This window comes from Enhydra lutris, unplaced genomic scaffold (assembly GCF_002288905.1).
Source record: "Enhydra lutris kenyoni isolate GAN:26980312 unplaced genomic scaffold, ASM228890v2 scaffoldscaffold28, whole genome shotgun sequence".
Lineage (NCBI taxonomy): Eukaryota > Metazoa > Chordata > Mammalia > Carnivora > Mustelidae > Enhydra > Enhydra lutris.
Genome location: NW_019154112.1, coordinates 7,131,882 through 7,155,937, shown reverse-complemented (window position 1 = coordinate 7,155,937; position 24,056 = coordinate 7,131,882). Strand labels below are relative to the sequence as shown.

General features: G+C 39.1%; 1 protein-coding gene across 2 annotated transcripts in view; it reads right to left on the bottom strand.

The window, feature by feature from the left end:
* Positions 1 to 5,050: 5,050 nt before the first annotated feature.
* LOC111152194 (collagen type XII alpha 1 chain) overlaps positions 5,051 to 24,056 on the bottom strand; it is a 120,215-nt gene continuing 101,209 nt past the window's right edge. The window contains exons 55-65 of one of the 2 annotated variants that reach the window (XM_022510585.1): positions 23,489 to 23,584; positions 22,188 to 22,241; positions 21,284 to 21,337; positions 16,932 to 16,985; positions 15,447 to 15,518; positions 11,979 to 12,014; positions 11,805 to 11,871; positions 10,526 to 10,714; positions 9,491 to 9,559; positions 8,326 to 8,496; positions 5,051 to 6,096 (exon numbers count right to left, since the gene is read on the bottom strand). In XM_022510585.1, the coding sequence (XP_022366293.1) occupies positions 5,921 to 6,096; positions 8,326 to 8,496; positions 9,491 to 9,559; positions 10,526 to 10,714; positions 11,805 to 11,871; positions 11,979 to 12,014; positions 15,447 to 15,518; positions 16,932 to 16,985; positions 21,284 to 21,337; positions 22,188 to 22,241; positions 23,489 to 23,584 (1,038 nt within the window). In that variant the 3' untranslated portion in view covers positions 5,051 to 5,920. Of the gene's footprint in view, positions 6,097 to 6,290; positions 7,302 to 8,325; positions 8,497 to 9,490; positions 9,560 to 10,525; positions 10,715 to 11,804; positions 11,872 to 11,978; positions 12,015 to 15,446; positions 15,519 to 16,931; positions 16,986 to 21,283; positions 21,338 to 22,187; positions 22,242 to 23,488; positions 23,585 to 24,056 lie in introns of those variants that run through there. The other variant, XM_022510586.1, reaches the window with a different exon arrangement.

The window sequence follows — 24,056 nt, the reverse complement described above, 5'->3', positions numbered from 1 at the left end:
AAACAAAGAAAGAAGCAGACCACTCCAGATTGGTAGCTGGCAGTTTTAATAAGCAAGGGAATTTATAAGGCTTGTGTTGGGCAACTACAAGATAAGTAGATAGCCCCACCCAGCCACGAGAATCTTAAAAAAGTATATACAGAGGTCTTAACTGGTTTCAGTCTTGTATTTAGTCCAGATGTTCCCCAAAACACCTTACTCTCTCAAGGCTGTATCCTTGAAACATCTCCTAGTGTGGGGATGGGAAGGGCAGAGACGGAGAGAGCCTCTGATTGCCCAGGTCCGGCTCATAGGTCAACTGGTGGTCATGTTCTCTTTATGTCCTCCTCCAACAGAAGGATAGTACCATGAAAAGAAGCATAATTATAGAACAGCTCAAAGTAAGGAATAATCAAGACTCTATCACTGGTGGCTCCTGCAGAGGGTGGGAGGGAAAAACACTGCTCTGCAACAAAGTGGACACGAAGAAGTTCAATTACACATGAATCATTCAATCTTCATACAGTATTTTGATGTCTCAAATAGAATCTGGTGAGTCAAGGAAAATAGTTTATTCCACCTAAAGTTATTCATTCAATAAAAATACCTTTGAATACCACCTTAGTACCAACACTTTGGTAGCTGCTAGGAACACAAGAGTGAAAAAAAAAATATGATCTCTGCCACTTTGCAGGAATCTTGAACTTGGGAAGTGATAAGTCAGGTGTCCCAAAGAAAGTGATTATTTCAGTATCAAATTAAAGGATTAAGTGGACCTGACCAAATGAAGATAGCATGTTCCAGGGAAAGGAAATAACACATCTGAATGCTCAAAACAATGGAGGGGTCGGGCAGGAAGTCCAGCGTAGTCGGAGAAAATCAAATGAGATAAGTGAGGTATCCTGATGTCAAGTGAAGTATCATTCGCTCTAGGAAGAGCTCAAGTCTTTAATGACTAATGAGTATTGATAAGGTTTCTGAACTAGACACCACTAAAAATTTTTAAGAAATGTAGTGATGTGACCAGATTTGCATTCTTAACAATCATTTTGGTTGCTAAGCTGTAAGAAAAATGGATTAAAGTGAAGGAAGAGTGGCTGGAAAGAGAACAGATAGATGACTTCTGAGGAATCCAGACCAGTCAATGGGGCCTAGAGGGAGAGAATGGCAGCAGGGATACAGAGAGGTGAACGGTTGAAAGATGCTTGGGAGATAGAATCAAAAGCATTTAGTGATCGATGGAATGTAGGAGGTGAGGGAAAGAAAAGTCATGTTACTTCTCAGGTTTCTGAGTTAAGCAATTGAGCGAGTATCACTCACAAAGACAAGAAACTTGTCTTGTAGAAAAAAACTGGTGTGGACAAAGGGGTGAGGCATTTCACTTTGTCCATACTGGATTTGAAATGCCTGGTAAAACGTCCAACTGGAGATATATCAAGGCAGTTGGATATATACTAAAGGATCAAAAGAAAAGACTGGCCTAGAAATATAGTTTTGGCATAAAAAATATATCCAAAGCCAAAGACAGAAGGTGTAAAAGTTTCCCATTCTGGCTGATCATTATGACTCACATGAAGAATATATTTAAAATACACATTTAAATACACATTTAAAATACATATCTGGGGTCTCCATCTCCAACATGCTGACTCATTCTGGAATCTGAAGACTTATTTGAGGGGCCCCAATGCTATAGGAGAAGAGACCCTTTAAGAGACCATTTATTGGGGTGCTGGGGGGCTCAGTGGGTTAAAGCCTATACCTTCAGCTCAGGTCATGATCTCAGGGTCCTGCGGTCAAGCCCCGCATCGGGCTCTTTGCTCAGCAGAGAGCCTGCTTCTTCCCTCTCTCTCTGCCCACTGCTCTGCCTACTCGTGATCTCTCTCTCTATCAAATAAATAAAATATTAAAAAAAAAAAGAGAGACCATTTATTATAGGCATGACAAGAAATCCCAAAAGTCTAGTAGTAACAATTGCATCATAAGGGTGATTCAGATATATGTAGGAGTTCACTTAGCTAGTCTTCACTGATTAGATGTGAGAAATGAAGGAAGGAAGGGTTTAAGGTCATTCTCAAATTTCTGGCCTGAGGAAGTTAATGGTAGGAGAGTGGGGGGAACAATGGAGGAAATCAGATTTATGGAGAGATATGTTGAGGTTTGGACACTGTCTAAGACTGAAGCCTTGAGTTGACCCCCCAGTGTTCCTTTCCCCTCTCACATAGTAACAGAGAGCTGATTTTTGTTTGGCACATGGCACACCCAAAATAAAGGTAACGTTTCACACTTTGAACTGGATATAGCCAAATGATTAAGTTCTGGCTAATGGTATGGAATATAAATGTGTTGTTATAAGTTATGTTTGCAACTTCCAAGAAGTGTACTTAAATAGAAGGGTGGGGTTTTTTCCCATCCTTTCTCCTTCCTACAGGGGAATACAGACATCAGAGCCAGAGCTCTATTAAGAATCTTGGATCCTCAGTTTAACTGGGCCATGGAAACCACAAAAGGAAGAGCAGCAAGAGAGAAAGAGCCTGGGTCTTTGACTTTTTAAACATGAAAAATAAAGACATCACTACTTGTTTAGGCTACTGTTATTTTGTGACTTTCTGTTGGTCACAACTGAATTCTAATCCTAGTAAATATCAAATGTGTTAATTTTGAGTTGTCTATAGAACTTCAAGGAGGGATATACTGTTGGATGTACTGATATAGAACCAGGTAAGACATCAGCATGGGGACCACACATAGGTCATCCCCAGAAAGCAAGTCCTTGTGATTTTTCCAATAGCCTTCAGCAGCCAGATCGAAGAGCGAAAAAGTTAATAAGCATTCATTTAGACATTCACATTTAAATTCATTTTCTAACCGCAAGTATAGAGCGACTTTGGGATCAATGTTAATTTGTACTTAAAAGATTGTCTTTGAAAACAAAAAAGATTTAACACAGCTATCCTTTATATAACTGGCTACTCTTTATAAGGCATGCAAACCATATGAGGGTAGTATAAGCAAACCCCTTTTATTATGGAGAAATTATGACTAAAACCAAATGAGGACTTAACCTAATGTGCCAAATACAGTACAATGTATATTAAAAATCATGAATACTTAGGAACAATTACATTCACCTTAGTTGTACAAAAATTAAATGCAAGCTTGAGCAGTCCCATAGGCAGCATAATTCTTTACAGACTCAAAACAGCTTCTCACAAATCTAAGAAAATATACATGCAGCCACCTGTCAAACTTACTTTAAAAATCTGTTAATACCACTGTACAAAATATTCTTATAAGAATATTCAGAAATTTACTATCTCTGTATGTGCTCTTATTAAATTTTGAAATATCTCCCACAGTAGACCTCATTAGAAGCTACAATCCCTTCCCACTTTTCAAACCAGTTTCTTAAAAATAAGAGCCCTACCTTCTAATATAAACTATAGAAAATGAATTTATAATACTTTCAAATGTAAAGGGCTAGAATAAGTGTTTCAAGTTGTGCTGTGTTCCCTCAAAAGTAAGGTTGAATAAATAAACCAACATTCACATGTTGCCATTAGTTTCTAAACTGAGGCTACCTGGCCACTTCTCCCTATCACGTGTCTGTATTCACTCAGAGGTATTACAAAAATAATTTTAACATAAGATTCACCAAACCTAAGGAAAAAATATACTATGAAAATAAAAACCACAACATATAATCTCAGCTAAATATTAATTTTGTGCTTATACCCTGGTTAGAACTGCCTTGACCCCTCATCTCCTCTCCCAGCACAGACTAGCAGGTAATTAATTCAGTGCATCATCAATGTCAAGACTCAAACCCACACTGAGCCAGTGAGAGAAGATGGAATTCCTTTGTGCCCCAAACTTATGTGGTCTTGGGACTCAGCTGGGTCAGTGACAGGGAACTGAACCTGTCTTCAATCTCCTGATACAGGGGCTCTTCATTAAGGAGCATCAGAAACACAAATGAATCAGAAAATCCATCAGAATAAATTCATAGAACTGTAAGGTTTGAAAGCTCCTGCCCAGAAAGTACGTGTTCCCAGGAGGGCAGAGAGGAGCATCTTGTAGTAAAACTGAGTTAAGAACCACAAGACCTACAGTCTTGGTTTTGTTCTGATGCTAATTAGCTGAGTCTGTTTCCTTTCCATAAAGCAAAGAATTGAACTGGAATGATCCTGGTGGTCTCTTCTAACTTTAAAAATGTAGGTTACAGAAGGGACGGGGTGGGGGATGGGGTAACTGGGTGATGGGTATTAAGGAGGGCACGTGTGGTGATGACCATTGGTTTGTTACACACAACTAATGAATCATTGAACACTACATCAAAAACTAATGATGTACTTACTATATGCTGGCTAAATGAACATAGTAATAAAAAATAAATAAATAAAATGTAGGTACTGGGGGATTACCTGTGAATGCTATGATTTTATCACTATGTGCTAGAAACTTCCTGAGCACAATATATTCTTTTAATGTCGTTTCCTTTTGATCTTGGTCTCCAGGAAGTATTTAACTCAAATATTTTCTCTCTAGCAAATTTTTTATTGCTACCTCTCTCCTTCTGTTGATGTTGGTTCTTTCAAACCAACACTTACGTTGTTTGCTTTGCTATTTAGAATGAAGTTACTGAATTCACTAAAGTGCAGAAGGAAATTTTTACATTTTTAAAACTAAATGTAAAAATTTCCATTAAGGAATTTTCCTTTTTGCATTAAACATGTTATTGGGTAAAATATGGTATAGGAAGGTGATTAAATCAAAATCATGTGGGTTGTTAAAGATTATTTAGTTGTTTGGGGTCTCCTAGGATACCTCGTTGTTTTTCCACCAACCCACACATCCTCTACATTCCCAATAAAGCCTTTGGAATCTGCTGAGTTTTATTAAGGCTCTCAACATTCTCTATGACTTCACCGTATCATTAAAAATCTAAAGTTATTTAGCATAATTTAATAGTATTAGCAAGATTTGTAACCGTATCCAAGGATATAAACTTGTTTGTTGTGACAACCGCCTGAACACTCCAAAAGGCCATTCAAAGAAAGAACATACCACGTCAAATTTTCAGTAGTTTTATTGAAAAATGCCTCTTTTGTTTCAGAAATAAATAATATAAGGCAGTGAAATTCACAATCTGCAGTTAAAATATAAAAGCAGCAATTCTATGTTCATAGTCTTGCAAACATTTTCCAACTGCTTTTGATAACTAAGAAACATTATGTTCTGAAAAAAATAGTTCATACTAAATATACAACACAAACATGCAATTCCATCTCTGCAGAATAATCTGCAATTTGGCATAAATGTTAGTGTGTCTAAAACAAGGAGGTTTAAGGCAATATGGAACTGTATCCAGTTGATACAGTAATTTCAGCTACATGGCTTAAGGTTTGTGGTTGTTAAAGGAGATGTATAAGAGCATTCTATGCCCTAATGCATAACAGAAGATAGAAGAGGAAGATAAATAATTACAATGGAGTTGTTTTTTTCCTCCTTTTTGGTTTGAGGAGGGGAATTACTTTAATCGTGGTGTAACTGAATTGCAAACAAGTATTGGAAAAGATGAACTGCCCTCTGGAAATATACAGTAGTTCTGGGTTCCAGGACTTACTGCTTAACCTAAGAGTTTCACTGAGGCTGCCCTTTGTGCTAACTGAAGGCACAAGGCACGTTCTCCCCTTGCAGCTTTCGCGAGCAAAGTATTTTGCAAGCATTTCAAGGGCAAAGGCAAAAATGTCTACAAGACTGCGTGCAGCGAGCTAGGTTTCCTGCAGAAACAAGGTTCTCTACAGTCAGAAAGCGTACTCTTGGATGAAGCAACGCCGGAAGAAACATCGCAGATAAGACGTACACTGCTCTGTCTGACCTGTAAATGAAAATCCCAACACCTCCCCCCAGAGTGGCCGCTGGGTGCGCGGTCTCAGGTTCACTGCCGGGGGCCGCGGGGCAGGGCGCGCCGCCAGCGCCCGTGGGGAGGCTGCTCGTCGCCAGGCTCGTCGGCGCGGTAGTCCTCATACTCGTCTGCCGTCCGCTCCGGCTCCACCGGCACGATGAAGGGCTCGCGCTCGGGCGGGTAGGCCCCGCCCTCGGGCACGTAGGGCTCTGTCCGATTCAACATTACAGTTATGGCATGATTTGGAAGGCACACACACAGCAAAAGCTAATTCATCACCCGAGGTGATGGCACTCCAGTCTTAATCTCATCGCTATAAATAGATAAGTTACAATATTCTGATTACGTCCATTTGCAGAGAGAATTTGGTGATGATCAAATAATGAAATGGCACTTTTTTTTGAACCTTCAAGGATCCAGCAGTGAATACAATCATCGCACTAGTACCTGGGAAGGGCCCGAGGCTGCGCCAAAGAACTGTAAACGCAGAAACCTAGGTAGGATTTTCACAAATCCCCAAGCAACCGTTCATGAGTTCAAACTCCTCAATTCAAAGAACAATTTGGAAAGATGAGGAGGCAAGGGGAAGTTTTATTGGCTCCTAGAAACCGAACTGCGAAAATCAACTATGACCAGGTAATATACAGTACATGACATTTTCTGTGGCCGTCTCTCCCACAGACTGAGTTACAGTCGGGGGGCGGGGGGCGGGGGTAAAGGAACACCAGTGACTACAGTGAAACAGGAAGAGAAAAAGTGACTGTAAAACTTTGGTTTGAAAATTGCAAGTTACAAAACCAAATGAGAGTACATGTACAAAAAATAAGAGTAATAAGACACATGCCCTGAATTAGACACATGGCTAACAGGCAAGAGATGAGGAGATTCCATTCGGTGTTATTTCGGCACAGAGCAAGCAGCAGGCTTTGATGCAGAAGCTTATTGTAGAATTGTTAAGTGATTTTAGTGGACAGGATCACATACAAATCATTTACAAGCCACAATTAGTTTATTATTTACATAAAACATTTCTCTTGAACCAGGTTAATTGTTTTCCTCAAAATAGCATAACCTCCGCTGGTTAGTAGTTTTATTATGCACCTCTTTCACAATGAGGCTCCTCGTGGTTGTGATTTTGAACTTTTTTTCTTTTTTTAATAATATTTTTCTACATTATTACTGAAATGCATCAAGCTTATAAACTAACACCACTGCTTTTGTCTCATTCAAGTTAGTATAAAGAGTCTCTGCCCTCCTTTATGATGTCCACCCGGTTCTTTAACCATATCTGTGGTGAGATTTCCATACAGACTCATTTCCTAATAAGCACGTGCGCAAACATCTCAGAAACAGGATTTTCATGTATTCAAACTGTAAGCAGCACTGGCGACTTAGAAAATTTGTTAGCCGGAACCTGAAACAGGTCAAAGATGATAGTTTTTAAAAGTTGAATTACTATGCAAAAAATATATATACACATCCATCTAAGTATGTAATGGTTAAAATATATATATATATATATCCATATATTTTCAGTTATTCATACATACCATAAGGTAGAGGGAATTAAATTTATCTTATAAAGACTTAAACTGTAATTTTGTGAATGAGTTGCATGAGAAATTTGCATTAAAATTCATTTTTATTTTTGGTCATATGTAAGTACATAAATATATAGATATATAGATATTTAGATATTCAACTACTCATGCACTATTTGCTAGTAGCCAACCATATCAAACAGCGGTATCATTTTTAAAACTTGCAAGATGCTTGAGGGTGCGCTGATGAAAAGGTCTCCACTGATCAAAACAATAATTTTTTTATTCCCAGATCAATATAATCTCTCCTGTCCCCACAACCCCAAAAGCAGGCACAAGCGAACTGGCCTCTGTAATGGTCAAACACTAGATCTGCACTACCAACTCTTTGAAAAACTCAAATCCCAGATTTTATGCACGTTAATACTATGGACAGCATGAGACAGTGAATTATTTTCAGTTGTCTGCACCATGTTATCAAGTGGTTTGCCTAAACATTGGATTCCCAAAACAATTTTTTAGTATGTACTCTTGATATTCTAAAATTATATTCAACAAATCCCTGTTCCCAATCTTTAGGTTAAAAAAAAAAAAAGTCATTTGATAGCATTCTCTGAACTCCCAAAAGAAATTAAGGAGAGGTTTACGATGTGATTTGGCAAATGTAGAAATATAGGAAGGAAGAGCAATGCAAATAATTACTCAACTCCTAACAATGAAGTAATGTTTTATGCTTTGAGAGAGAACAATGTTACTACATAATCAAAATACGTAACTGAAAGAGTTGATATCTTCAAGAAATCCCCAAATCAACCTTCCTTCAATCCTAGGGAACTTGATTTCCATAAAGGTTCTTAATTCGAGTGAATTTGGGTTCCTATACTGGCAACAACATACCTGGATATCCTTGTCCGTTGTATGGAATGCTGGCACACTGCGACGAGTCACAGTATCCAGGAGGACCTGGGGGGCCTCGGATACCTGAGTTTCCAGGACGACCCGGGGGACCAGGGGGACCTCTTGATCCTGTGGACCCTGGTGGACCTGTTCTGGATTCTCCCTGTGGACCTAGTACGGGGTTAAAACAAAGATTTCCCCTTTTGTTAAATACATTTCCTGAGGCAATCAACAATTCTCAAAACTATATGACACACTAGAGTATGGTAAGAAAATATTTCCTTAAGAGATCACCGGTATGAACCAAAGTGTGGAACTTTCTTACCAATGATCCACCAAGAGTTAATGACAGAGAGGTAACCGCTTTAACCATTTTATTCAAAGAAAACTGAATTAAGCCAAACTAAAGCTATCAATGAGTTCCCCAAATGGCTCCCACTCCTACAGAGATAAAACTCTCTGAAGAAAATGGATATATTAGCCACATCAGACTGCCAGGAAGACATGGGAGTGCCTGCTCCACACCTCCAGACTATGCAGAGGGATGTTATTTCTGGATCTTGTACTTATTTACGGTTAACATAAACGTAAAGATGTAACTACTAGAGCTGACCTTATGGACCCTTCAAGGGTCTCGTGGGCCTTACAATGAAGAAAAACAAAAATTCATTTTCAGTCTAGGAAACAAAATGCATAAAACAACTGGATGACTATTATTTCCTTCCAGAACATCAATAAAGAAACTGTGAATGAAATCTTGCAATGTGTCACGCTTTTTAATAAGAATGTATTTTCTGTCTGCTAGCAACCTCTTGAACAATACCAGAAGAAACAGGAAATAACACCATCCTGAAAAGCCATGGGGCCAAACAAAACAAATAGGAATTCCATAAAAACAAAAACAGCAACCCTCTGTGTCACTAAAACTCATACCCTCATATGTTAAAGTTACAGTGAAGGCTTAATGGAACGCACTCAAACAGTTTTTTGAACAAAGAGAACACAAAAATGAGAAGGTTATCCAAGCTGAACTTCCTGCTAAAATACATTCATGGTGACAGGCCTGACTGAAGTGAAGAGGATGAGATTGTGAATCAACCTCCTGGGGTTGTACGCTCTCCCAGTGTTTCTGCTGTTTACGTATTTGATGCCCGGGCACACGTACCTGGGGGGCCAGGCAGCCCTCGAGGTCCTGGAGACCCAATACCCCTTTCACCTTTCTCTCCCGGCAACCCTAAGTGAGGACAAAAAGAAAAAGCAAAGGGAGAAAATTATCGGGAAACATGTAGTTTTCATCTTAACTGATAATGCTTAATTCAAGTAATTCACTTCTTTTAGTGAAAGCAGGACCCAATTTTTCACAGAAGTTCACTCTTGAAGCCAAATTCTTTCTAGACATTTGGGTAATTCCAGATTCATGGCCAAGAAACAAATCTGGCCATGAATCAGGGGAAAAATTATTTGAAGAACACAAACATGTCTAATATATTTTTTTTAGAAACAGTAATTAAGAACAGGAATCTTGAATGAAGAGTTACAACTCATTGAGAAACATCTTAAAGGTATCTTATCTTCAGTAGCCCTACCACACAGCATCCAAACCGTATGAATTACCAAAGTATCTGAATCTTCTCCGGAATATTAACTGCTGCTTTAACAAAAGCGAACACCAGAGTCCTGAAACATCTGGAATCAAATAATCCTATTTTTCTTCTTTTTCCTTCAATGACACTTATCTACTATGAAATTAAAGCCAAACAAACACGTAAGACCGGTGCCAGGCCCTGAATAAAGGCACCAGAAGAGTTTAGATCTAAAACTGTAGGGCTGCTTAAGTACATTCAGTTGGAGCCCAACTCTTGGTAGTCACAATAATTAATCAGATTTTAGTGTCTGAGTGAGTTTGCCAGAATACGGTTTCTTCCATCAACAATGACAACAACCATCAGTACATAGCATTATCTTTGCTGAGATCTCCTGACAAAATCTTCCTGTGTTCTTTGATACAGATCTCGATGGCCTGGGGCTGCCTTAATGAAAAGACAGGTTCATGGACACACAGCTCTTACCGGGCTGTCCAAACAAGAATAGTTAAAGCAGTTTGCCAAGTTCAGTCTTCCACATGCTTTTCAACCTGACCCAGATCCAACACTTGCAAACTTCCTTCCTTTATCCCTGCGTAGCAGCCGGAGACACCCACCTCGTTCACCCGGGGGTCCCTGCATCCCTGGTGTGCCAGGAAAGCCTGGTCGCCCCCCAGGTCCTGGTTCACCTCTGGCTCCCGCATTGCCTGGGGGGCCTGGGGGACCAGGTGGGCCCGGTTGGTTGCGACTGGAGTGATAATCATTTGGAATCTGATTCAGCATCTGATTGAATCTGCTCATCTGACCTACAAACAGAAAGAAGTCTTGTTAATAAGAAACCCAGTAGAGAAGGGATTGAGATGGTGAAACTCTTTTCTCTTAGGGTCTAGTGCAATCCATCTCCATTCCTCCCCCTCCAGGACACATTCTAATTAGAAGCCTAAAAAGAACACTCCAGCCATCCAAAACAAAATGATCCCCAATAAACAACTGTCTCCACAAAAGACTGAGCAGTAAGCCACAGCATTACTACAAACCATAAAAGAGTTGTGAAAGTTTAATACACCTCTGTTGTAAAGCCCTGGGGTTTGCCAGATGGTGTCACTCAAAAGAGAACCTTTCTTAAAGTAAGGAAGTATACCATTTTTGTGTGTGTCTAAGAATGATAGGCTGTGGTATCAGTTGGAATCGACTGTGGGATCCTTTGAAAAATACAGATTTCTGGGCCTCGTGTCCAAAGACAGTGATTTGCTATGTTTAGGGTGGCCCAGGAGCACTCGTTTTTAACAAGGTGATTCTAAAGCAGGTGTTCCTCGGGATGAGACCTGAAGAAACACTGTTAAGACTCCTGAAACAGGAAACCTTGAGTTTAAGACCATACTTGGTTTGTGGGCACTGAACTTTACTACTCGGTAGGCTTCATAGAATAAGAAGAAAGAGTCTGAAAAATAAGGAGGCAATAAAAAGGTCCCCACCAAAATGTATTTTCTGTGATCAAATTAATCTTGATGGGCCTCCTTCCTTAAAGCCATAGAATAACTTAAAGTTTATAATTTTGAAAATCCAATGTCTGTTGCTTCTACATATACCCAGATGAAGATCACTGAAAATCCTAATAAGGAAATTGAAAAGCCCTTTCAAAATATGATTTTGCATCAGATCAAGTATAGGATAACAGGCGATTATTTTATTCTGGGTTCTTACTTTATCTTCATGACAATCATTAAAATATCACTAGTTTTATCTAACGAGATCCAAAACTGAGAACGTATAAAAATACGAGATCATCAAAATGAAATAGAAACATATATCTTAGAAACTTTATGACTCAACTCTGCATTTTCCTGCAATAAATTTAAAAACCATTCATACATTAAAAATGAAAAGAAATGTTACCACTTATCAGTTGTTCACAGACTTGTCTTGCAACTGCTCGCATCATGTTCTGGGAAGCGATGTCTCCCTTGTTAATTAAATCAATGAGAATCATTAGCATATTATTTCTATAGTTTCAGACTTCAATGTTTAACACACAAAATAAATGTAAATCAGATTTTAAGAAATACATACTCTATCGCCTTTCTCTCCTTTCAACCCAGATGGACCCTGAAATATAGTAATTTCATAGATTAGAAGTTGACAAGCATGATCTAAAATGATTCATGAAGGCACATGATGAAAGACATCAAGGTCTGCTTTCTAACAGATTAGCAAAATGACACAGCAACTTTCTATCCATGTTGCTTGCAATTTGCCTGTCTGTAAAAAGGAAACTTTCTGTCTTTCCCTGTCTCTCTGTCTCTCTCAGAGCACATAGCCTCCAAATTAGTGCTAAGATGTGAATTTTATTTATTTTTTTATCTTTTTAGTTTTTTAACAGAGAGAGAGATCACAAGTAGGCAGAGAGACAGGCAGAATCAGGCCCCCCTGAGCAGAGAGTTCGATGCAGGACTCGATCTCAGGACCCTGGGATCATTATCTGAGCCCAAGGCAGAGGCTTAACCCACTGAGCCACCCAGGTGCCCCATTAAATGGGAATTTTATGATCACACATTTAGAAGTTACGTGCTCTGCATACATTTATGATGCTCTTCACAGTATAAGCCTGGAACTAAAATATGGATGAGAAACTGCCTTTGGTACCATTATGCTTTCCTTTACATCACCATGGCTGGGTAGCTCAGCTTCTTATTGTAGCTCATCCGTGAGATTAATCCGGGTTCAGTTCTAGTAAGAACCGGGGGGCTTTTTGTCAATTTCCTAACTAAATATACATCTCTCACTTCCTCCAATTATTGTGTGCGCATGTGCATTGAGTATAAAAGGAACCATGCGCCTCTCTTACTAAATAACTCAATCCAAACGGTGGTCCCAAATCGAAACGCAGGACAGAGTATTTGTCCTCCTCGGTCAAGCCTCTCACTGGCCAGAAGAGGATCTTAAAAAAAGTTCTCTAAAGGCAAGAAGTTTTTGTCTTTCCGTAATGTGTTTCTAGGCTGCCAAATGTGATCATGGAAGGAACATTCAAACCACCGGCAAACCCGATACTCCGATAACATCCCACACCAAACCACTTCTTACAACCTCCGAGAATTTTGCCTCAACAACTCCACTATCTTCCTGGTCTTCCTGTTTTCCCATTTTGCCCCTGTAGAGTCTGTTTTCCACACAGAAGCCAGAGTGATATCTTTAAAAGGGAAATAAGATTATGTCACTTCTTTGCCTCTAAGGGCTCCCCATCACACTTAGCATGAAATAAGAATTCTATATCATCGACTATTGTCCACACGATCACCTTGCCCAGCTCTCTGACCTCACCTATCATCCCTCTCCCCTTCAATACGCTTCACTTAGGGTACGCAGGCCTCTCTGCTGTTCCTTCACTCGCCAGACTCGTTCCTCACTCGGGGCTTTTGTTCATACCTGGGATCTTCTTCCCACAGATCCTCAGTTTCCTCCCTCACAGCACTACAATGTCACCTCCTCAAAGAGGCTCCCTGACTACTATAGCCACCTTCTCATTATCACAACTACTCCCTGACCCCTTACTCCATTTCCTTTTTCTTCATATTATTCAACACCACCAGAAACTATAGTGTTCTATATATAGAACACTATATATTACACATTTTTGGTCTATATCCCCCACTAGAAGAATCTCCGTGAAGACCAGGACTTTGTCTTGTTTACACAGACTTTGTTTTATCTCCAGACCCTGGAACACAGACTAACACATTTAGGCACTGAACAGGTGTTGAATAAATGACTGCAGAAATTTCACAAGCAGTTCCTTAAAACATCCTCTACACAGCACCGTGTGTTACAGGTTAGCAAAAACATACCAACTGGTGACCATAGCTAATGACATGAGCTAACAGTGATTGAACCAAGCTCTTTGCTAAGACCTTTATACACCCATCTACTAGTTTTAGTTTTAGAAATTAAGGGAAGTTCAGAAAAGAGAAGAAAAGAAGGAGCAATTTTCCCCCTTTGAAGGATGAGGAAAATAAAGGGAGAAAAAAAGTGGATAAGGTCCAAATAAATGTTACCAGATTATAATAAGAAATGGAGTTTAGTGCTCCCTTTGCCAAAAATATTAGACTCTTACGGAAACATTATGACTCGGTTTGGAGCCTTCCGTAAATTGCAAGGAATTTTTTCCTCCTACATTTACTGCTACTTTGAGATTGTTCCTGGTGTGTGTGTGTGTGTGTGTGTGTGTGTGTGTGTGTGTGTGTGATTTACTGCCACTCTGAGATTGTTCTAGTATATATGATTTGTAGAAATCATCTTTATTGCCAATATCTAGAGATCACATTTCAAGTAAAGGGAGCAGAAGTTTCTTTTACGTTTCTAGCTCCAGCCATCAATTACATCAGGTAGATTCTTACGTGAGACTCCATTTCAGTCAAACTCTAATGAAACAGAATTGTGAATGGGTAGAAAAGTTCCATGTGCTTTAAACTGCTCTTGTGAAGTTTTTTCTGTGATTCGTTGAGGAAAAGAGAGTAATAAAGGCATCTGCTGGGGTACTCACAGATTATAAAGTGTATCAGGAGTCCTTTCATCTTTATGCTCTTTGCTTAATTTTATGTAAACAGGGAAGACAGGTCCTGTCACATAAAGATTCTACCCTAAGTTTTTTTGACATTAAACAGTTTTTGAGCTTGGGATTTATATGACTTGGACAATACTTAAAAAAAAAAAAAAAAGAGTTCTGTCCAGAGAACAGCCCTGATGGATTTGTGTCATTGCTAATAGTTGGACTTCATTATCTTCGACATGAACTTTTAGCTCTTAGAATTCAATTCAGACAAACTGCTAAAAATATTTTCACACTTCATACTTATAAAGAAGAAAAAGGCTCTAAAGAAGAAGATGATGCTCAACAGTGATTGCAAATACTTCTGGATTTGTAATTTTAGGCACTTCACATTCAGTTTTGGAGGGACTAACTTGAAAACACCAGATCCACACGATGCCATCTTAACTATTATTTTAACCAAACCATCTGGCTGAAAGAAAGGGCCCCATAAAAAAGTAAAGTAGTGGATTAGAAAAATCCTTTTAAACCTGGGACTACTGTTCTAGCATCCTCGATGAAAGGGAAATGAGGGAAGGCGTGGCTGGATGAATTTCATGAAGGGTTAACCTCTGTAAACTCCGGATGGGACTGAGGTGCCAAGAACCATCACCACGTATTTTCTATCTTAAGCAGCACACCACCCCTAAATAAAAGCATCATTCTGCTGATCCAGCTTCGAGTGTTTATACAGTGCAAAAATATGTGCCTTGGCTCAAAATCCCATTCTCCTTTTAAAGAAACTCTATGACCACAATTTTCATCCCCGAATATTATAACTCAGAGAGAAAACTTTAGAACTGGTACCAAGTGAAATCCAGGGGTTTAGCAGAGTTTCAACAAATGCTTCAAACCCATTACAGCAGGGGTAACATAATCAGGTCAAAGCCTTGCAGCATCCTCTCTATTTATGGCCACAGGGAAAAGGACTCACAACATGCAATCTGTCCACTTACGGGTCTGCCGTGGTCTCCGGGTTTTCCTGGTTTCCCGCTCGGTCCTGTGACGCCTGGGGAGCCTGGGCTTCCCTGCAACACATGGGCCAAGCCAAGAAAAAGAAGCAGATGATGAAAGAAAAATCTCATCTCAAGTAAACTAGCCAACATGGCCAGCTTTATAAGCCTTTCACAGAAACAGCATGCAACAGGGAAGAGTAAAACCAAATTTCAAGATAGCATGAAGGAAAAAGAAAATCTTGATAATTCTCAGTCTTATGGAGTGGATAGTTCTCAAACATACTTTAGGACCATTTGGAGAAAATCTGTAAATACACACAGTTTCACAGTTCACAGACTGTGGTTCTAGTAGATTGGTTACTAAATGAATATGCAGAAAGCAATCCCTGTTTTTCAGTTTATCTCTGTTGCAAAACTAGAGAACCCATCAAAAGATAGGAGTGAAAACTACGGTTGGGGAAGAAATCAAGAAAGTAGCTGGGTTTGTGCTAAATCCCAGGAACCCTTGTTCCTGGGAGTCCTGCTCTCCGCCCACACATTCACTTTTTTTTTTTGGTGCCTTCTCTACACTTCCATTTTCTTCTATCATGTCAGCACCCCTCATCCCATCCAAACCATAAGAATTTCTCCCTGTTGCTTTTAACACAGCTTTGAAAGTCTTAGCCATATTTTTCATAGAATATTTATAATACCTCCTAACTAATACTTTCTGTTCTGGAGCCCCAAATTTCCTTAAAAGGGAATCATCAAACTTTGTAGGACAGTTAATCCTTTGTCAATTATGCAAATATTAAGTAAGCTCCATAGTAAATATTTAAAATGCAAGTTTACTATACATTTACACTCTCCTCTACCTGAGAACATATATATTAAACATGAATAATAACATTATTTTAACACATAACACTCAAATCATCATCTCTTCCCATCAGACATGAAGAACACTCAGCACTTCACAGAAGTTCATTAGGATCTCACCCACACACAAGTATATAGATGATAACTTTCCAAATCATTCGCTTCGGTATTTTCCCCAAAGATCTTAATTGGAAGACCTACTTGGATGAAACTTATTTCCTCAGAATGACCAATAGTGCTCAGCAATAAATATCAATAAAATTGAAATGTGACAGACCATAGATTCTCAAATTTTAGAACAGAAAGTAATCAGTAAGGTCTTAAAACCCTACCACTCAACATGGGATTGGAAGGAATGGGAGTACCAACCAGCCAGTGGCCAAGTTAGTTAGGGGTATTTTTCTATTTTTCCAAATACAACTTGATTAAAAAGAAAAACTCTGTATTTTAACACATCTGTTTTCAGTAGCCCATTTTGATTTAGGAAAACAAAACCAACAGCTCCCTTGACAGTGTACCCACAGCACTGATGGAATGTGCCTCAAAGGCCAGGTTACGTTTTTCCCTACCAACTGGGGTAGGGGCTGTGAGGTGGGGAGACAAAAATATAATCCATTCAGTTCTTACCGGTGGCCCGGGGGGGCCCCTGGGTCCCATTGCACCATCTTTTCCAGTAAAGCCCTATTATAAACATAAAATTAATGATGGATTAGTGAAAAAATGACTGAGTGAAAAGGAAAGACATTAAAAAGATGACTAAGAGTGAAGTACCCAACAGCAAGTAAACTTCCAATATGAAAACAAATATACTCCCCCCAAAAAGATTTCCAATTTATGCTATGCCTTTAACTGAGTAATTTCTATATTTATTTAAATACACAGTATAAATAAAGTCATTTTAAGAGTCTTCTTTGAAGAAGGTAGACTCCTTTTATAAAGATGTTAGCTTTCGCTTGGGTACGAGTGTGACGAAGCCTAGAGCAAGGCTAACCCTTTCTACTGAAACATCAATGTCCACAAACTAGCCCAGAAAGAATTAAAGTGGAAGGAAAGGAAATGTTGCTGCCCAAAATTCATGGTATCATAAAAGACGAAGGAAAGGCCAACCACTTGAGTAAAAAAACTCCCTCCTTCCTGAACAATGAATGGCCAGACAGCCAAGGGTAGGGCCAGTGATGACTCCACCCCTAGGGCATTTCTCTTTTAGACCTTGGAAATGTGTGAAGTTGTCTTAACTGTCTTCCACTGGAAAGAAAATCCTCAGATCCTCAGCTAATCGTTTTAGTGGTTTGTCTCTCCTCATCTGGCACAGAAGGCCATATCCCCATGGGTGTCAGGTTGCCTGGGAGGAGAGATGTGCCCCCACAGCACCCCACCCGCCCTGCAGGCTCTCAGGACCTGCCTCCGTCCAAGTGCCAGATGACCTCTGCCCAGAATGAGTCACTCTGCTACCCAGTTAGCATTCATTCCAACAGCGAGAGCTCTGAAATTCAGCAGAGGACTTCGGAGTCAGGTCTTTTTTATAGTTCTTGCATTCCTCTGTCAAAGGAGATTTTTGTCTCATTTTCTGCAGGGAATAAGAGTGATAATTTCATCCATATTTTTGGATTCTAGCAAAAATCAAGAGCATTTGGATAGCTGCCTGCCTTCAGTATCCATGCTTCCATTGATTTTACACCAGAGGACGTTTCAATTATTTCTATAAAACTGTGTTAGAAATATTCCGCCACCACCAGCCCCTCTCAATTTTTGTTTTTTCCCCCAGAAACTTAAACAGATAAAGATTTCAGACTGTTTTCAGGGAGATCCAGGGCTGCTTAACAAAAAACAGACTCCAGGTTCATCTGATATAACATCACCATTGCTTCTGAGAGCCACTGAAGAAGAAAAAGGCTCTGGTGGTATTGCTTAGCAGTTCAAATGGCATTTCTCCCATCTAAATTTCTCCAGCGTCTATAGGACACTCTTTTGTTTGTTTAGTTGAGTATTTTATTTCCAAATAATCCTCTTCAGTCAGCTAAAGAACTTCCTGATCAACCATTTTCTTCCCCCCGCCAAGCTTTATTGAAGTGTAATTGACAAATAAAAGTTGTATGTGTTTATGGTGTACACGGCATGATGTTCTGGTGTATGCATACACTGTGAAATGATTACTGCAACCAAGATGATTGACGTATAGCCACCTCACACAGTTATCATTTCTTGAGTACAAGGAGAACATTTAAAGATCTACTCTATTAGCAAATTTCAAGTATACTATGTAGTGTTATTTACTATAGCCACCATGCTGTGCCTTAGCTCTCCAAAGCTCATGCATCCTACCTAACAACTGCAACACCGTAGCTTTAACCAACATCTCTCCATTTCCCTTCACCCCTGCCCACGGCCACCACCATTCTACTTTTTGTCTCCATGAGTTCAACTTTTTTTAGATCCCATACCTAAGTGAGATCATGTAGTATTTCTCTTTCTGTTCTTGGCTTATTTCACTTACCATAATGTCCTCCAAATTTGAGTTTAATCCATGTTGTTGCACATGACAGGATTTTCTTGTTTTTTTAAGGCTGAACCATATATATATTATCTGTTCATGAACATTTAGGTCAGATCAACCACTTTCTTTTAGAAGAAACATATATCTAAGTTGGGGGTGAAAAGGATCTCATTCTGACGTCCTCAGAAGGTCTGCCCCCCTGAGCCATCTGTAGGACTCTGTGCTATAATTTTATTTTATTCTCCACTTTCAAAGCCACAGTAGTTATTGCTGCTTCCCCCTATTTGAGGCTGGCTAAGAAGACCCATGGCTGCTTTCATAGATACACATGTACTAGATATCTATACATGCAGTTCTTTTGTTTCTTTCTTTTTTTTAAATTTAATTTTTTCAGTGTTCCAAAATTCATTGTTTATGCACCACATCCAGTGCTCCATGCAATAATTGTCCTCCTTAATACCCCCCACCAGGCTCACCCAACCCCCCACTCCTCTCCCCTCCAAAACCCTCAGTTTGTTTCTCAGAGTCCATAGTCTCTCATAGCTTTTTCCCCCCTCCAATTTCCCCCAACTCCCTTCTCCTTTTTGTTTCTTTCTAACGGTCCCGTTGCCAAAGCTCTGCCTCATTTTGCAAATCATCTCTGCTGGAGACAATCCACGTATCCAATTCCTACCAACTCCTTCTTGGTAACAAGTCTTCTTCCTTCCTCACTGTGGTCTTTGGGCTTGCTCTCTTGAGCTTCTTCTCTTCTCTTTCACCACAGACTTCAAGTTTTTCTATTATTTTCTTTTCTTTTCTTTCTTCCTTTATTTTTCTTTCTTTCTTTCTTTCTTTTCTGTTCTTTTTTTCTTTTCTTTCTTTTCTTTCTTTTCTTTTCATTCCTTTTCAGACACAATGCCTATATCAAAGTCTATCTAACTTTCCAAAGTTGATTATATCCTATCAGCTGTGCATCCTACTTTCAGTATTCATGGTAGAAAACTAAGTGGTGGGTAGGTGAACAAGGCTGAGTGAGAAAGAGGGGAATGGTTTCCTGAAAAGTGTCCTCACTCTCAACCTGGGAGATCTGGGGGGCCTCACTACAAAGTTGGATTCACAGATTAGAGTCTGAGAGTGAAAAAGCAGAAAAGCATAGAACCTTCCCATTCCCTCATTTTTTTTTCAGAGAGGCAGCGATGGTGGCAAAGGCTGCCTGATCACCAGTTCAGGAAGAACCTGTTGATGGGACATCACTGGCTACCCACCGTATCTGTAGGCTGGACGTGATGGGTACAACAAGACTTCCTCAATAAAAGCACCAAGTGAGTCAGCCCATCATCACTTAATTGCAGTATTTTTGGTTTTGTCCTCTAATTGAATAGACCAACTTGTCACCTCTGAAATCTTACTATTGTCTTTTATAATAAAGTAAGAATTAAAAAAAAAAACTGAAGTACCAGTCTCAAAAGAGTCAGAAGAATGTATCATATAAGTACCTCTCCAGGTCACAGATTTCCAAAGAACACAGTTTTCTCTCTGACCTCTCTCTCTCTCAAACTCAAAAGTAGGCAAATAAAGTTCACTGGCATATCATCCACCTTTCAGTATTATCTGGGCAAATCTTTGCTCCCACTGAATTACCCTCCTCTTCTGCCTGGTGTCTTAGAGGTATTAAGGTTAAAAAATCAGTGTGTTAGCAATAGCTATTTTAGTGTCAGCTCTCTCAGATCCTGCTGCTAATCACAAGCTTTAACTTGATTAGTCAGAATATAGACTACTCCAGGTTGTTGTCTGAACCCTAAGATACTGAAAAGTCAACAGTTCCTTGGTTCTGAGTGACACTAAAATCTGTTATTAAAGTATTCATCGTTTCCTATGAAACCAAATGATCCTGTAATGTTGACTAGAACACAGAAGATATGTCCACTGTGCTTCTTATTACTTGTCCTAGAAAAGATGAGGTTTCCTACACTGATTCCATCATAAATCAAGAGAAACTTGAAAGCTGCCGCAAAGAAGCAAAATTCCTATTAAGACAGTTGTCTGTCCCATCCTAAGGTTTAAAAGTGGAATTTGAATTCCACAGGTGTTAGAAAAGATGTCCTGACTTCAGAGAAAATGCCATGAAAATTAAAACTACTCTCAGAGTTACATAAAAGCTGCCTCATAAAAAGAACTTAATCTTATGATTTAAAAGCATTTGTTAGGATTCTTGAATCTCCTTATAATAGGCTAAAACTCCTTTTATGAACTTTTTTCTGAATAGGATAAGTTTTTCTAAAATTCCCAAAATGAAAATTTCAAGGACCTGCCGAAAGTCCCACCATTTTGTTTCATTGATTGATATGGTGTCAGGTGGTCACTGATACTAGTTTTTCAGTCTTCCACAGGATCTGTGGGTCCTACATCTCCAGCCATGCAAACTGAATTGTGGAGGATTTTTAATTAATAGGCGACAATGTGATGTCCTATTCAACATCATCAGAGCCAGCCCAAGAAAACTTACTCTATCTCCTGGAGGTCCCATTGGTCCTGGTGGGCCAGGTAATCCTGGGGTTCCCTACATAAAAGGAAACAAACAAGTTAAATGCTGTAAATTAGTTCCTATGTGGGAAAAGACACTTTTATTTTTCAAAATGCTTGAAAAAAATTTCATGGGGTGGTGGTGCCTGGGTCACTCAGTTGGTTAAGTGTCTACCTTCAACTTGGGTCATGATCTCAGAGTCCTGGGATGGAGAGCCCTGCATCAGGCTCCCTGCTCAGTGGGGAGTCTGCTGCTCCCTCTTCCTTGGCCCTCTTCCTGTTCTCTCTCTCAAATAAATAGATAAAATCTTAAAAAAAAATTTTCAGGGGGCTTCAAAAAGCAACAGAAAACCAGAACTAAGCACAGTGCCAGACATATAATAAATGATTGTCAAGAAGACAACACCTGATTTGAGAGGTAGGGTGGGGGGCTTATGGGGGATAGGGAAGGAAAAAATGAAACAAGATGGGATGCAGAGGGAGACAAATCATAAGAGACTCTTAATCTCACAAAACAAACTGAGGGTTGCTGGGAGGTGGGGAGGTTAGGGTTAGGGTGGTTGGGTTATGGACATTGGGGAGGGTATGTGCTATGATGAGTGCTGTGAAATGTGTAAGCCTCACAATTCACAGACCTGTACCCCTGAGGCAAATAATACATTATATATTAATAAAAATAATTTAAAAAAATGAAGAAGCCGACACTTGAATTGAACAGCACAAACTTGACAACAAAGACCAGGGGCTGAAATGGAAATTGTGGGAAGCCCACAGTCTGTCTTCAACTCTGCTGCTTCCCCTGAGTTCACCTTTTGGGGCACTACAAGGGCAACTTTCCAAACAGCACCTGACAAGTGAAAGAAAAGGCAACTTGAAGAACAACTCACTGTTCGGCCTGGAAGTCCTGGCTCTCCAGCATCACCTTTCATCCCCTGGCGCCCCTAGAGAAACAGTGGGAAAACAGTCCTCAGGCATTTTACAGAGATGAAGTGAAAGGGGAAGACATGAGTCACTTCCGAAATCTCCATCATTTCATAAATCCAATATAAACACATTTCGGAAGGTAGAGTGAATAAATCATTTTGGGGATTGATGCTCACTTTTTTAAACTACAAATGTTGTGTTCTGATTTCCACTTGTTATAGGATAATTTAATATAATTATAGGATGATATACTTATTACTTTAAAAGGACGTAGTTTAACGTAAGGGATTTTCACATAAATAAAATTTGAAGGGAAAAAACTACCTTTTAATTTAATATATTTAATTAAGTGCTCATTTTAATAGGAAGATAATCAATGAAAATTATATTGTAACATAATTTGGATCTTTATAACTACATGATAGAAGACATTTGCTAAAAGTCCAAGTTGAATTAATTTAAGCTAGTTAATTTAATAATAGTAGTAAGACAGGTAAAAAGCCCCAAAACTCCCTTTTGAACAGAAGAAGCTAAAAGTAGATGTAGTCAACAATTTTGAGGGAGAAAGCCCTATCCATCCACATCTCATTTCTAGCTATATCTGATATTGATTATTTTTCCTCTAAGTGCCAAAAAAAAATTATCTGGTAAGGCATCTTAACAGATAATAAATTTTATTTTATTTTACAATAAACATAAAATATTTATAAATAAATATAAAGTATTTATTTTATTTTTATTTTTAAACTGTACAGTTATCATTCTTCTACTGCATTTTTTTGTCTAGGACATAGAAAAATGGTATTAGTTAAATAAAATATGAGTCTTAAAGGGTAAAAACCTTTTATAACTTCAGATTCGCATTTGGAACAAAAGGTCAACATTTTATCTAAAAGTTTTTGTTTTGTTTTTTTAAGGAAGTAATGACCTAGATAAATAATGCAACCTTGCCTTGAGGTCATCAATATTAGCCTCCTGCTGCAAAGGCTGAAAGTAATTTCAAAGCTTTCAGGATGCTGAAGAACCTATGCATCACCTATTACTTTTTAAAGGTCAAATTAGTGGCAATAATTTTATCTACACATTTATCTATTATTACACACACAATTTACATATCTGAAATTATAGTCATAAGAAGTTATCTCAATGACTAACCTTATTGAGTTATCAGAAAACATCTGAGTTTGGCAAAATACAGTAAAAAACATTCCACTTCAACTTAATCCACAATCCTCATTGAAATACAGAAAGCCCTTGTGCTTACTTGTTCTCCCGGAATAGAGAGTCCGTTGGGTCCCTGGGGACCTGGAGGACCCTGGGGGCCTGGAGGACCTGTGTCTCCACGAGGGCCAGGGGGCCCCTAAAACACATAAGACAGAAACAACCACAAAGTCATGTAATGACCTTCCAGAGCTAACATCCAATCAGAAGCCTATCGTCATAACTCTAAGACATTAATCATATAACGCTGGCGAACATTTTAGAAATCTACAGACCTATAAAAGCATTTATTAATACCATTCTTTTCTTCCCTTTACTACTCATTAAAGATCAGCTGAAAAATGCAATAACATTTTTCATCCCAAGAGCACTTAATTTTCCAAAAGTCCCATTAGAAGTAGATTTTTTAAAAGAAGTCACACAATGGGTGCCTGGGTGGCTCAGTGGGTTAAGCCGCTGCCTTCGGCTCAGGTCATGATCTCAGGGTCCTGGGATCGAGCCCCTCATCGGGCTCTCTGCTCAGCAGGGAGCCTGCTTCCTCCTCTCTCTCTGCCTGCCTCTCTACCTGCTTGCGATCTCTCTGTCAAATAAATAAATAAAATCTAAAAAAA